General features: G+C 35.9%; 3 protein-coding genes across 8 annotated transcripts in view; 1 reads left to right on the top strand and 2 right to left on the bottom strand.

Annotated features, from left to right (window-relative positions):
* Fas1 (fasciclin 1) overlaps nucleotides 1-7661 on the bottom strand; it is a 43339-nt gene extending 35678 nt beyond the window's left edge. For 5 of the 6 annotated variants that reach the window (XM_036361365.2, XM_070105892.1, XM_036361366.2 and 2 more), the window contains exons 1-2: nucleotides 7464-7661; nucleotides 2680-2853 (exon numbers count right to left, since the gene is read on the bottom strand). In XM_036361365.2, coding sequence (XP_036217258.1) covers nucleotides 2680-2808 — 129 coding nt within the window. In that variant the 5' untranslated portion in view covers nucleotides 2809-2853; nucleotides 7464-7661. The remainder of the gene's footprint in view (nucleotides 1-2679; nucleotides 2854-7463) is intronic. The other variant, XM_070105890.1, reaches the window with a different exon arrangement.
* A 2604-nt stretch (nucleotides 7662-10265) lies between these two features.
* On the top strand, nucleotides 10266-11643 carry LSm-4 (Like Sm protein 4). The gene is made up of 3 exons (XM_014234361.3): nucleotides 10266-10694; nucleotides 10757-10900; nucleotides 10966-11643. The coding sequence occupies exons 1-3, from the start codon at nucleotides 10390-10392 to the stop codon at nucleotides 11141-11143; spliced, it is 627 nt and encodes a 208-aa protein (XP_014089836.2). The 5' UTR covers nucleotides 10266-10389; the 3' UTR covers nucleotides 11144-11643.
* Galt (Galactose-1-phosphate uridylyltransferase) lies at nucleotides 11506-13287 on the bottom strand. The gene is made up of 4 exons (XM_036361351.2): nucleotides 13126-13287; nucleotides 12869-13038; nucleotides 12607-12812; nucleotides 11506-12536 (listed from the first exon to the last, which is right to left on the bottom strand). The coding sequence occupies exons 1-4, from the start codon at nucleotides 13142-13144 to the stop codon at nucleotides 11882-11884; spliced, it is 1050 nt and encodes a 349-aa protein (XP_036217244.2). The 5' UTR covers nucleotides 13145-13287; the 3' UTR covers nucleotides 11506-11881.
* Between the last annotated feature and the right edge of the window lie 678 nt (nucleotides 13288-13965).

Raw genomic sequence — 13965 nt, forward strand, 5'->3', positions numbered from 1 at the left:
TCACAAACAACTAGACTATGTGGGGCTTCAAAATAAAGAACAGAAGGACCGCTTACAAAGCCACTAGATCATATAAAAAAACACGTGTCTACAGTGGTTTTGTTGTTCTAGATATAGGATAGATTTTGGAAATATAAGTGTCGAGAACATATATTTTATTTCAAAAAATGTCTTTTAAGATGTTTTCTTTTACAATGTTTTAGTTAACAACACCCATCAACCTTGATACCTTTCATCCATCACTTTTACTTTTACATCACTATACGTTCTTAAATTATCCAAACATGTATCCAGGTTCTTGCAGATATAGTCGAACTTGATACTCATATTTGCTCCTAGAGACTGAAAGTTTTGTCAGCATACCATATTTTGCACAATTTCATCACAATCTTTATGATTACCTAGGAAATTTTTTACTATCAATACAAAACTTTCCTATACCTAACATTCCGGAACATGCATAACATTGATAATATCTGTATCTTTCATTAATTGTTGTATTAAATATTCCACTCCATCTAAACTTTGGAAATTTTCTGCAAATTTAATTAAAACAATATCCTGCCAGGAACAACACTTTGCTAAATTGCTTATTATTATCATTCCTAACTTGATCACGTATTAAATCACTGAGTTCATTTAGAAAAAAATATTTTGTCGTATTTTTCTTCTACCTCTATAATAATTTAGCCTGCTTTTAGCAGATTGTTATAAATTGCATTTTAAGAAAATAAAATAATAAATACAACAAATTTAAAAAGATATATGTATATATAGGCGGTAAATCAAAAAGAGTTTCATTTGTCGAAATCCCTTATATGATATTATTTTCCAATTAATGGAGTTAACCTGTTCGTTCCTTTATCTGGTCAGATTTTCTAAAAAATTCTTGGAAATATTACGTAATTTTTAAAATATTTTGTGCTTTCTATAGTACGATGAAAGCACTAATAACCATTAAATGCTGAACTTTTCTAACAATGTAATTAATATCATCTTTTTATTATAAGCTAATCAAGTTTTACTACATATGTATGTACGATAATAGACTACTACAACTACTTGTATTTCACAGCACGTTCCGATTACTTGAGAAGCAACAGGTTAACAGCATCCATATCATTTTGCCGCCAATTGCTCTGAGGAATTTTCGAGTTTCTAATAGGTTAATCTAGTAACGGTGTGTATAGAAAATATATATGCAGCTATAAATATATTATATATACATAGGTATAAAGCACATATAGGGAAGCACACATATGGCATATAAAACGGATTATACAAAAACCCCAAAGCACGCACAGGTGACGTAAACTTTAATCTGCACCGCATGTCGCACGGATATCGCCAAACGTCAAAACGGCTAAGAAGGAAAAGCTAAAAAAATTCACACGACCAAAGGGTGAAGCGAAAAGCGAAGGAAAGTGAAATTGTAAAAAATATCGATTACTCACACAGGATGCAAATACATACTTACTTATGTACATATATACGCGCAGAAATATATGTACATATTTTCAGTTTTTTTAAGGTGAGTTGAGGGGCGCCAGCTTTGCCTGCGCTAAAACGGAAGCAGTCGGACACAAGCACAACAACAAAACAAGGCCAACCGACAGCAGCGCAATAAATTAAGGCGACTGTTTTGTGTAACTATCGATTTTTTATGCATGTAAAGCTGACAAACCAGCACACACACACAAGTATATGGGAAATTTGTACCTCTAGCGATGTAAAGTAAAACCACACTTTGACGCAAGGCTAATTCCCAACGGCGCGTTTTGCATTTCTAGCGTTTTTTCGCGCCACAAAACCTTTTCCGCGCAACACAAAACGGGAGAGGTCAAGGACGCTCTGCTCGCAGTTGCACAATTCGTTAACGAACAAAAAATTAAACACGATGTGTTCATCTAGTCGTGCGTCGCGCTGCCTGAATGCTGCAGTGACTTGTGAATGAGCAGCTGTTGCCGTACTTTTCCGAATTCCAACAGTACATGTACATGTATACAGCGTCCCGAGCAGGTAGGCGGCATTTCAAGGGCAACAACAACGACATTGGAGCGCTATGACGCGATGTCAACTTGGAAAGTGTGTATGTGTGTGTGTGTGTGTATATGTCTGCACACAAAAATGACATAGGAATTAGGTCAGGGAATTGACGCCAATTGCAACAAAACGGCTGGAGGACACTTTTCTATATGTGGATGTATGCACTTTTTTGTACAACACTAGCAACTAAGAACAATTATATATGTATAAGGGCTAATAAATGCTAAGAAAATAAAAGAATGTTTGAAGCAGCAGGTCTATGATGCCTATGCCTCAAATAAAAGTTTTTAAGTACATACATGTATGAGTAAATAGAGCTAAGGATGTATGTACAAGTATGTATATATATATATGTATGCTGCTTTAAGCACACCGTCGAAAAGTCAAAGGTGGAGGACAACGACAACAAGCTAATGGGGAAGAGCAACAGCAAGGACAACCTAAGAGGGTTAAAACAGAAATTCTCTGTAACAACAACAACAACAATAGCATTAATGCTAGCACTAACAACAATAAAAACGTAGAAATAAAAGAAACGATACAAGTAAATACAATTTATAAATATAAATGGATAAAAAAAATTGTTGAAAACTGATACATTAAGAAAATATCTGTGTTGAGTTGTTGACTTACCTGCGACAGATCGGAATCATCGCGGAGTTTTTCCACGATGCTAGCGCTGGCGCGCAACGGCGACATGGCCACGCAGAGCCAAGCGAGCAGCGCGGCCTGCAGCGTGCACCTGCGGAACGCTAATGGCATTTTCACACTTGTTTTTTGTTTGTTTTGTTTTCTAGACTTAGACTACTGCACACACACATACATAAATATAAAATAGATGTATATGTACGTATAATGTGGGCAGTAATTTCAGCGGCGTTGACAGCGTTTTCGTGTTTTGATTGATGTTGGCGTTTGTCAGCAATTTGGCATTTGTCAGCAAGTTGACGAGTTTGAAATACAACGAAAAGAAGCTCTTTATTAGATTAATATATGCATATTGACACGGACAGTTATACAGTTATATGTATGCACATGAGCCAGTAGCAACAAAATTTTACAAATTTATGTTATTGAGCATGTCGCCGATATTCACGTTTATGCTTTTCATATGCAATTTATATAACTTTTTTCGTTGTATAATCGTAGACAGAAACATACATTCACACACTTGTACAGATACACAGAAAAGTTTTACGTCTTCGGGGGAGGCAAAGCGAAATTATCGCATTCATTGAAACATGTTTACTACAAATGCAGTCACGATAAAATTCGACAATTGCCAATAAAGGCACTCGATTCGTCTGCCAGTTTGTGCAATCAGTTTACCAATCACTTACATAAGCATCCGAGGGTGCATGAGGCAGAGCATACAGTGTGGCATGAACGAGTGAAAAGTAGTTAAACGTTTTTTTGAGAATTGTGCTGTAATTTTGCTGCTCAATAGAACTTTTTATTACAATTACATATGTAGGGCTTTCGGGAGAAGAACAAAAATGAAATTTTTCGCTTATTTAAGAAGTTCGATGAGAATTGAGTATTGGATGAGTCACAAGCCATCTCTTGTTTTTATTTCTCAAATTCTGAAGTTATTTACAACTTTGCAGTTCTTCGCAGTTTAAATTAAAATATTTGTATTTTCGGATTATATTATATTTTATTAGGTTCAACTAGTACATGATGTGCCATGATGTGTGTAACTAAATATATGAAAAAATCACGCTAAACTTCTTTTTTGAATAAATTCAGGATCCTTAATTTATAGCATAACCGCTATTTATAGAGATCGCTTGTTTGATCCAATCCGATAACGATTAAATTTCTAATTTTTTGCTTATATTATTATTATTACAAAAAGTAGAAAACTTAACTTTAGGTAGAACAGACCTTCACGGCTACATAAATTTACAAGAAGCTGAAAGTTAGGGAATGTATTCAAAACATATTAAAAATAATATACTAAAAATACTCATGGTTCCGATATGTGGAAAAAATACTCGAGGGCAAAGGTTAGATTTTTTTTGCGATTTTCAATGAAATGGTGAGTTGTATCAAAACATTACTTTGGACAAAAATTGTAGAGCATAAAATTATCTACAAAAATGAGATATATAATATATCGAAGTTTTCAGATTGTTGTAAATTTATGTAAATTTTGTAACTTCACTTTTATTTTCTGTTTAATTTGGAATTTAAATGTTAATATTTTATTATGAAATCAAAATATCAATATCAAATTTTACGTGACCCTTAATGCAATATACGAGTAATTAAATGTCACGTTCTGCGTGTTTTTGAAAAAGAATGCCGTTAGACAATTAAAAAATTACAAAGCGAATATATAGAACAAGTTTCGTGGAAATATTTCAACTATCTCTCCATACAAATCGTATGTAAACATCTTTAAAGAATTTGTATATTTTGTATTTCGCACACTTAGGTTATGTGTCTGCTATGATTTCGTTAGCTAAACAGGGTATAATATCATCATATTATATATAAAAACGTGACTTATGGTCGAAATTTTGGTGGAAGGAAGTGCAATTAATAATTTCACTGGATATAATCTAGCTCTTATTGCGTAATAACTTAATTTCCATACAAAATATATTTGACCGATTCGTTATTGAGCACGCTTGTAAGAATCTCGAAAATATGAATTGAAATAATGAATGTTCTATAATTACGAAAATTATATATAATTCCTCAAAAAACCGTATTATTCAATATGTGTTCCGACAAAAATGATAGTTATATAATAATATATTTATGGCTAACCGCAATACTGAATCACAAATTATAAACAGTAAGCTCATTTTAAAAAATATAGCTTCTTGTTAATTGTAAGCTTCTAAAAACAGTTGTTTATCAGGCGGTTGACTCATACTACTGTTTCTCACAGTTATTATGTCAGCTTTTTAGAACGAATTTGTTTTTAAGAATAAAAATTTAGCAATAACATTGAAATAAGTTAGTAATCATTTTTTAACTCGCAAGTGCCAAAACTGATTTTTTAAAATCGCTTAATTTTGCGAAGAGCTCTGGCATAACGTCATTTCTCTCGGAGCTGCCAATTTTCCCACTGTTGTTATATAATATTATACCTATTCAACGGCCATGAGGTAATGAGAACAATTTTTATACCAGAAACGGGATATATAAGTTTGCCACAAAGTTTGTAATACCCAAAAAGAAACTTCGGAGACCTTATAATACATATATACATAAATGATCAGCGTGACCAGAACAGACGTGAACGACTCCCTTAATTTTTGATGTATCGATATGAAATGTTGCTCACGTCCTTGTCTCCCTAAAGAAGTTGGTCATTTGTTGGAATCGCCGATATCAGACCACTATAGCACTTTTACTGTATTATTTTGTTTGAAAAATTACCTTCATAAAATTTGGTACAGATTATTGTCCAGGGCAACGCTATCATCTTCGAACATATTATTCAGATCGGCTATAATTGCCTAGAACTGCCATACAAACTGACCGATCAATATCAAGATAAAGATTTTTTTATATTCTTTTATGATAAAAGAAATGCAACTGTGAAGAGTATATAGCTGCGGTGCAGCAGAAGATGACGTATTTTCTTGTTGATATCTCCTGCATGTAGATTTACAAGTTTAAATATGTTTACTTATACTGAAAAAGGGTGTGGCCAAATGTTATCTTACATAATTCAAGAAAATATGACACAACAAGAAAATACTTTTTTGCTCGAAATTTTTGCTGCTAACAGACACTGTGTGTTATTGCTTAAACAAGACAGACTCGACTATTGAGCGGCCTGAAATTGCTCGCAACGGAAGCGATAACAGCAGTGGTCGAAACCCAAAACAGTTGAATGCATAGTAACACTCCTTGGGTGGCATACACTCAGCCCACGACGAGTGAGGGTATTGGCAAATTGTTGTTGCTGCTTTTTGTGACTATTGACATTTGTGCCAATCAAATAAGCAAGTGGAGCGCATAAAGCTATTAAGGATAAGAAAAGCTATTAAGAATGGTGTGAGTAGATGAAATATGCGCTTCGACATATGTATGCTAGATAATATAATAAGCGCGTGGAAGGCAGCCTAAGCGTTTATGGTCAACAGGCGGACAAGCAACCCTGATAACCAGTAGCTGCTGTAGCTGTCAGTTGCAGTTGTAAGCAGTGAATTTGCGCTCATTATGCAAGGGACGCGTGCAACAAGGCGATAACAGCCGATAAACGTGATTGTGGACGTAAATGCTTGCCCTCTCCCTTCGTCCTCAATCTTCCACTTTTACTACTTATTCTTCGCATTAGCTTTCTTTTAGTGCTTGGGCGCCCTTCAGAGCAGAAACGCATCCCTTAAAACTTTCATTCAAGGATTTACTTTTTTGCACACTACAATTATACCGTTATGTCACTAACGTCATAGGCGCATATCCTTGCTTGTGCAAAGCACACACATACACATATTTGCTCATGTGTGTTTTTACATGCGAAAGGACGTTTTGTTGGCTCTTTACACTTTGCTAGGGCTTCCTTCTCCCGCTGCGTGAAGTGGTTTACTAATTCGCTCAAATTGTATAAAATTCTTTGTAATTGGTGTTTCAAAAAAATTCACTTAAATATTGCACCACCAAAGCGCTATAATAGCGTACAACAAAAATGTAATTATGCAATTGTTGTTGTTGCTCCTCTTGCTGGCTTTGTACACGCTGTAGCACAAGCGCAACTTCTTCGACTGCTGGTCGAGTCTGCACTTCCAGTACCTGATGTTTTCATTATTGTGCTGTGTGCTTCTCTCTACATTCGTGCAAACGCACACAGGCAAATAATTGTATGTATGTTTGTGCACATCTTACAGCAGCAACTGCTTATGTGCAGCATACATTTTGAGTTAAAAAATCCAAAAAAAAATTAAAATAAAATAAATATTATAAAACAAAAAATTAAGTGGCACATTCTTCAAATGCTCACATACGCTTTCCACACCATCATGCTTTTGCCACAACGACTTGTCCACGCTGAAGACACATTTGGCAGCTTGTCACACGCTCATTAAAGCTCTGTTTTCGCTGTCGTTAAATATTTTATGGTGAGCTTGAAATTTTTTCGACATATACAAGTGTTTTCGCCAACAATTGTATTTAACTTTTGAAAAATAAAAAACGTTTAGAACTTTGCAGCACCAGCACACATACCCACACACACACGCATCAAATACAAAATCAATAACTGAGTAATAATATGACAGCCGAGGCTTTGGTGTGTGGCAGCAGCATCGCGAAAGGTGTGCTTGGCGCGGTCGGGATGTTGGAGGCCGACTTTTTTTTGGTGATTTCCAATTAACCGTTGCACAAACAGACCAAGACCAAGTGTTCAACACACACGCACACACACACTGTTATTAACGTTGATATGTCATACGTACGTATAATTACTAAAACACTGACACTTTGTAGCACACCCTCAAGTCGAGGCTAAGGCTAAACCTGTACTACAAACACAATAATAACAACAAGAAAAACACACACACGAAACAAGTTTTTATTGGCAGTAAAGAGTGTTTAAACAACGGCAGCGACAACGACACGACCAACACAACGGTTCACCAAGAACTGACTGAGACCGATTGCTGCGATGAGCCAACAAGCTGAGCGGCGTTCTGTGCCACTGCCATGCACTCGTGGAGCAGAGCAGACTCGCTGGCATGCATGTGCATATGTATGTTATAACTGGCGAATACAATTATGGCTCTTTTCTTATTGAATTGGATAATAAACGACACGACACGGCGGCGCGCGCATACTCTCGCAGAGCCGCATGTTTTGGCGGCTGGTGGGCTGGTAGCAAGAGCGGAACATAACAGCAACACTACTGGTCGCCGGTGGCAGCGGCAAGTGGTGTGGTTGCTCGGTCGGCTGGCCACAAGCACGAACAAAACGGCCACCTTGGCCAAAGCAGCAACGTTGGCTAGGTGTAGCGTTTGGGCTTGTCTCAGCCCAATGCCAATACAGAGAACTAACCAAATTGCTCGCAAACATATGTACATACACACATACATTTATACAACATATGTAGATGTGCAGTAATTAAGGAGATGCTCGCAAACTAACAAAGTCAAACAATATTGTGTGTGTATGTGTGTTTCATACAGCTCAAGAGAGCATTTTTATATGAAGTAGAATGGAACAGCATTTTGAGAGCTCAAACATGAAATTATGAAAATTGGGGGAGAAATTGTCACCAATATACATACACTCATACATTCATACATGCAGTTGTATGCTGCAATTGATCAAGTCATGTTGGCGATTTTTCTGCCTAAAAATAACTGCTTGTTCGCAAAACCATTTGCATCTGCACATAGGTACATATCCTTGTATCTAAATTGCATATGAATGTATGTATGCACGTTCCACCATAAAGTACGTAAATAAAGTGCCCTCGTCTTTCAATTGCATAAATGATATTGAACTTGGCACGTAAAAAAGCAGCGAATGCGATTCCGAAACGCTGCACTATTTAACGGTCGCTGGGTGTTCGAGCAGAAACGTCGATTTTTATTTGTTTCTCTTGCAGTGAACTGTCGAAGGGTTGGCGCTGCAGCGACGAACAGCCACGATCACTTGTGTGAGTTAGTTTAGAGTGAAAGTGCTGGTAGTAAAAAAGGGTCACACCCAGTTTAGTGCAGTTCGAAGTTACGTAAACATACATACTAACATACATATGCCAACGGTTAGTTTTTTAAAATATATATGTATACATATAGGTATATGTATATGTGCATATGCATTTATATATGGTACATATATGTATGCATTACAAAAACTAACTGTTAGCACTCTGGGATCAGCTGTCTCCTTACATAGTCATGCAAAGTGTTTCGGAGTGTGGGCTTCCTACGAGTATATAGAAATGTTCGAATCTTTTTAACATATTTCACTATATGTACTTATATGTTTTCTATATGATTTCTCCATGGTCATAACTCAAATAGTTTTTATTCATCTCAAGGTGACCGGATATAAATTCAGATCCGTTACGCTTACTTAGACCAAACTGAAAACGGCAAGGTACAAGTTCTTGTTGACTTTTCTCCCTGTTATACCATGGATATATTAAGTTTGCCACGAAGCTTGTCACATTCAGATGGGATATTCGGAGACCTTATAATGTATATAAAAGGCACAGAAAATTCAAATTTAATGAACATTTCTTCTTTTCTTCTCTTCTTTTACATTTATTTTTTGAAGATTATGTCTTTCAAATGTTGGCCGTGGCCACGTCTCAGATTGTGCATCTGTTGAGTCCAATTTTCGATGACTCATTCGAGCATTTCGACTGGTAACTGGCGAATGACACGCATGATGTTTTGCTCCAAGGCCTGAATTGAAACGGAATTGTCCGCTTACACTTTAGACTTTACATATCGCCACAGGAAAAAGTCTAACGCTGTGATATCACACGATCTTGGTGACCAAACCGGGCCAAAACGTGAAATTATCGACCAACCGAAGTGTTTTCTCAATAAATCCATTGATTGAGGCGATGAGTGGCAAGTGGCTCCGTCTTATAGAAACCAAATGTCGCCGAGATCACGATCTTCAATTTCAGGCATCAAATAGTCGGTTATCATGGCGCGATAACGGTCGCCATTGACGGTTACGTTCTCACTGGCATAATTTTTGAAGAAATATGGACCGATGATTCCACCGGCCCGAAATTCGGCATAGATTATTATTCACGGCAACGTTACAATCTCTGAACATTTTATTCAGGTCGGACTACTATATTACTGCCATGCAAACTGACAAAATCAAGATAAAGATCTTTTTATACCCTCTTATTCTATCATAAATTAGGGTATATAGCTTCGGTGCAGCCGAAGTTAACGTTATTTCTTATTTTGATTAATACCAACCTCTTTAATTGTTGTACTTCGGTCTTTTAATCTAGAGTCCGCATTCAATATGCCATTCCCTCTAAGTCCAAAAATTTTTCTCCAAAGCAAAAAAAAAGGTAAACAATAATAATAATAATTAAAGTTATAAATCTCTTATTTTGTTTTAATAGATCACATTAAATTTCATTTCCAAGCTATGTAAAATTTGTTGCGACATAGTGCATAATTCGTATTATAAGTAATATTGTATTTGGGCCTTAACTAATTGGCTTGTGTCTAAAAAAATGTAAACGCAGAGAACGTATATTATACGATATCATATACGTTCTCTGCTACGCCTATGAAACAGCTGTTTAATATACAAAACAAAAGTCGGAAGAAAATACAAATAAAATCGGAGAAACTCTGCTAGATTTTCTAATTTTACTAATAAAGCGATACGTCCTGAAAAATGTCCTCGAATTTTAGATATACCATGGTGCGAACCGTACGTCCTTATGTCAAATATTTTCCGCAATTAACGAAACCAGTACTTCGGGTTCTTATAAAAGTTTCTGTTCACTATCTGGAGAGTTCGAAATGTTCACCGGAAGAATTAGACTTGGAGTTGACTAAACTTACGCATTCTGGCCAAGACATTCCAGACAACTTTTGTGAATTATTCGCAGCCGTGTTGCAAATTATGCAAATATTTTTGCGTACGCCAAAGGGTATTGTTAAAGACCACGAACTAAGAGACTGCCTCAAGGAACTGAGGTAAGTATTTTTTGCGAAAAAATTTAGTGCGTCCTATTAAACTATACAATAAATATATGTAGATTTACTGATGAATGCATTGAAGACTTAAGTAAAGTACTGTATAACCATCGTGCCTCCTTAACGAAGAATTTCATTGAGGCCAAGACAACACGTTCCAAACCGAAGAACCTGCAATGGCGCATTAACATATCATTAGGAGAGGGGTATGTGTAATGTTTTAACTCATTAAATTTTATATACATATATATATATTTTCTATTTGTGACAGCACATGTAACGGCAGTATCAATGCGCCAACTATCATATTGCATTTTCAATTACCCGATGGTCGTTACCGTACACTGGAATTTCCACTGTCAATGTTTCATCAATTGCGTTATAATGTTGCTCTGCTACTTAGTGAAATGCAAGCTCTTGAAAGTCGCGCTGTCATGAAGAAATTTTAAGTTCAAGATAAATAATCTATGTGGAACTTTGATTTTGAAATTTGAAAGCTCCTTTAGGCAAATGGGCCATTTATAACATTGGATCTTGACTAAATATATTGGAACAAGAATATATTATACCTATGGAATTAACTCACCTTCGCATTGATGTGTGTGTGGATTGACATTAAAAGCGAAGCATTTTATCTGTCTGATATTTGTTGCGTTATTTACCAATGTATTACAAAAGTATTTAATGTAGCTTTGTTAGTAAAGGTGTTCATTGTAATGTTATTAATGTATTATAGAAGTTGCGGCGATTATTGTTATAGCAATAGGTGTCTACGTGATTAGCAAGTAATACAAGAACAGAGTTGTGCAAATAATGTTTTCAATAATATATTCATAGCAAAGACAGACTTTTAGATAGTAGATTAAATTAAATTTACATTATACACGCATATTGATGTGCATATGTGCTTTCTATGTATGTAACAATAAATATTCATTATATTAACAAATTGCCAATCAATTACTTTTACTATTTTTTTCTTTGGTTCAATCATAGAGCATTGATACATTTAACTTTTTCTCGCTATTTATCTACAATTTTCTAAACCCTTTAGCTTTAAGGACTTTCATTTTATAGTATACATATATTATGTGATATGTGAGGTTCCTATAAATTTGGTAATTTGCTGACATTCGTTCCCCATTATATACATATATTTATCTATTTATACACTTTTATTTCTTTGATTAATTTTCCGAGTAATGTCGAACGCCATCAATTTCACGTAGACGTTGAGCTGCTTGCTCTGGTGTCAAATCGCGTTGCGCCTCATTTAATAACTCAAATCCAACCATGAATTTACGCACAGAGGCAGACCGCAATAGAGGGGGGTAGTAAAGTGCGTGAAGTGTCCAATGAGATGTGTCAGCGCCGCTGGCTTCACCAGTTGGTGCTCCATGAAAACCCATTGAATATGGAAAGGAGCACTGGAATAAGTTATCATATTTGGTTGTTAATTCCTTCATAACTTTCGCCAAATTCTCTCGCTGCGTTGCAGTTACATCGCTTATGCGTTTGTTGTCATTTCTTGATATAAGTAGAGTCTCAAAGGGCCAAGCAGCCCAGAAAGGTACCACAACTAACCAATCTTGATTTTCGACAACAATACGCTCCTTACGTTCTAGCTCACGTTTCACATAATCTGCCAGCAATGGTCGGCCGTTCTTGGTGTAGTAATTGCGCAAACGTTCGTCTTTAATTTGTGGCTCGGTGGGCAGAAATGAGCAGCACCATATTTGGCAGTGTGGATGTGGATTCGAACAACCCATAGCAGCACCCTTATTCTCAAACACCTGTACCCAGAGAAATTTTTTACTTAATTCATTGAACTGCTTGATCCATCTGTGTTGATTAAAAATTCACGTATGGATTAATGGATTTATAATTGGCTCATGTGAAGTAGAACACGCACTCATCTATAACGGCAGTTATTTCCGCGACGGTCATCTGTGGTAGTGTTACATTCGATTTGGGATGGAAGCACATAACTCGGCAAGTACCTCTAGCCTCCGACACTTGAAATAGGGGATCATCTGACAGTGGTGGTACCGGATTGTTCTCCATCAAAGCCGGAAAATCATTTGTAAAAACAAATGTTCCTGTATACACCGGATTCACCTGCATGCAAATATGTGTATATGAAATTGTACATTAGTTTGTTTTCCATAACATACGGTTCCATTTGGTCGCGCCACACCTGGACTAAGTGGGTTAGTGGGATCAAACTCGGGTATGTTGCTTTTCAGTGGCGCCTCCTGTTGCCCAGTCCATGGTCTCAGCATGCGATGTGGACTCACCAGCACCCAATGACCAGTTAATGGGTTGAATCGTCGATGGGGATGCTCTATACGTAATTGAAATGTGAAAAATACATACCTTCATATGTACATATGGACGTATTTCTGTGCGAATAAATACAAAAAAAGCTTACCAGATGCTACGAATTGCATTTTATTGCAAGTGTGATTTGATTATTTTACGCAAAAACAAAACAGACTGACTCTCAAACCTATCACGGTGCGTACTTAGTTCAGACTGAAATTCCACCACTTGACTACACATCAGGCGATCACTCGCTCGCTTCTACGACAATGTCAAGTGTAATGAGTATAAATAAACAAATTGCTCTTTGTCTTATCAGCTCTGATTATAATCAACTTACAAACTCACCTACGAGCACAAGTACATACATACTTATGTTCTTACGTAGAATCCTATGTACTAAGTATATGTTTTTCATATACCATACATAGTTTAAAAAAAAAATCGATTATATTAGCTAAATGTAGGTTATTTGTTACATCCAAATGTTAGTCCAAAAAATTTAAGAAGCATACCTAATGTGAAAAACAAAAGCAGGTGACTTTTCGGAATTTAAAAAAGACTACCACTTGTTTTATAATTGTAAGGGTATGTTTATACATATTTTAAGAATATACAGTAAAATATTTAAGGAAAAAATTTAATCATTATTAATTTTCGAGTTAAACGCTATCTCTGACGGCGCTAAAAAGAATTCTCTAAAGAACACATTGTCCACACAATGACCTACGGTCAGAAAACCAAAAATTTACAAAAAGATAGAATTTGACCAAAAATTTTGGTTGTTTTCGGCCTGCCAAAATTCGATTTTTGATCAGATCAATAAACATGTGTTGGTCATTGTTTGGAGAACTCATATGAAGACATTTCTCGCCAAATTTGTCAAAAAATATTTCAAATATTAATTTAAAATTTTATTATGGTATTTTTAAAGTCACATACTATCGAA

Source organism: Bactrocera oleae, chromosome 2 (assembly GCF_042242935.1).
Source record: "Bactrocera oleae isolate idBacOlea1 chromosome 2, idBacOlea1, whole genome shotgun sequence".
NCBI classification, from domain to species: Eukaryota; Metazoa; Arthropoda; class Insecta; order Diptera; family Tephritidae; genus Bactrocera; species Bactrocera oleae.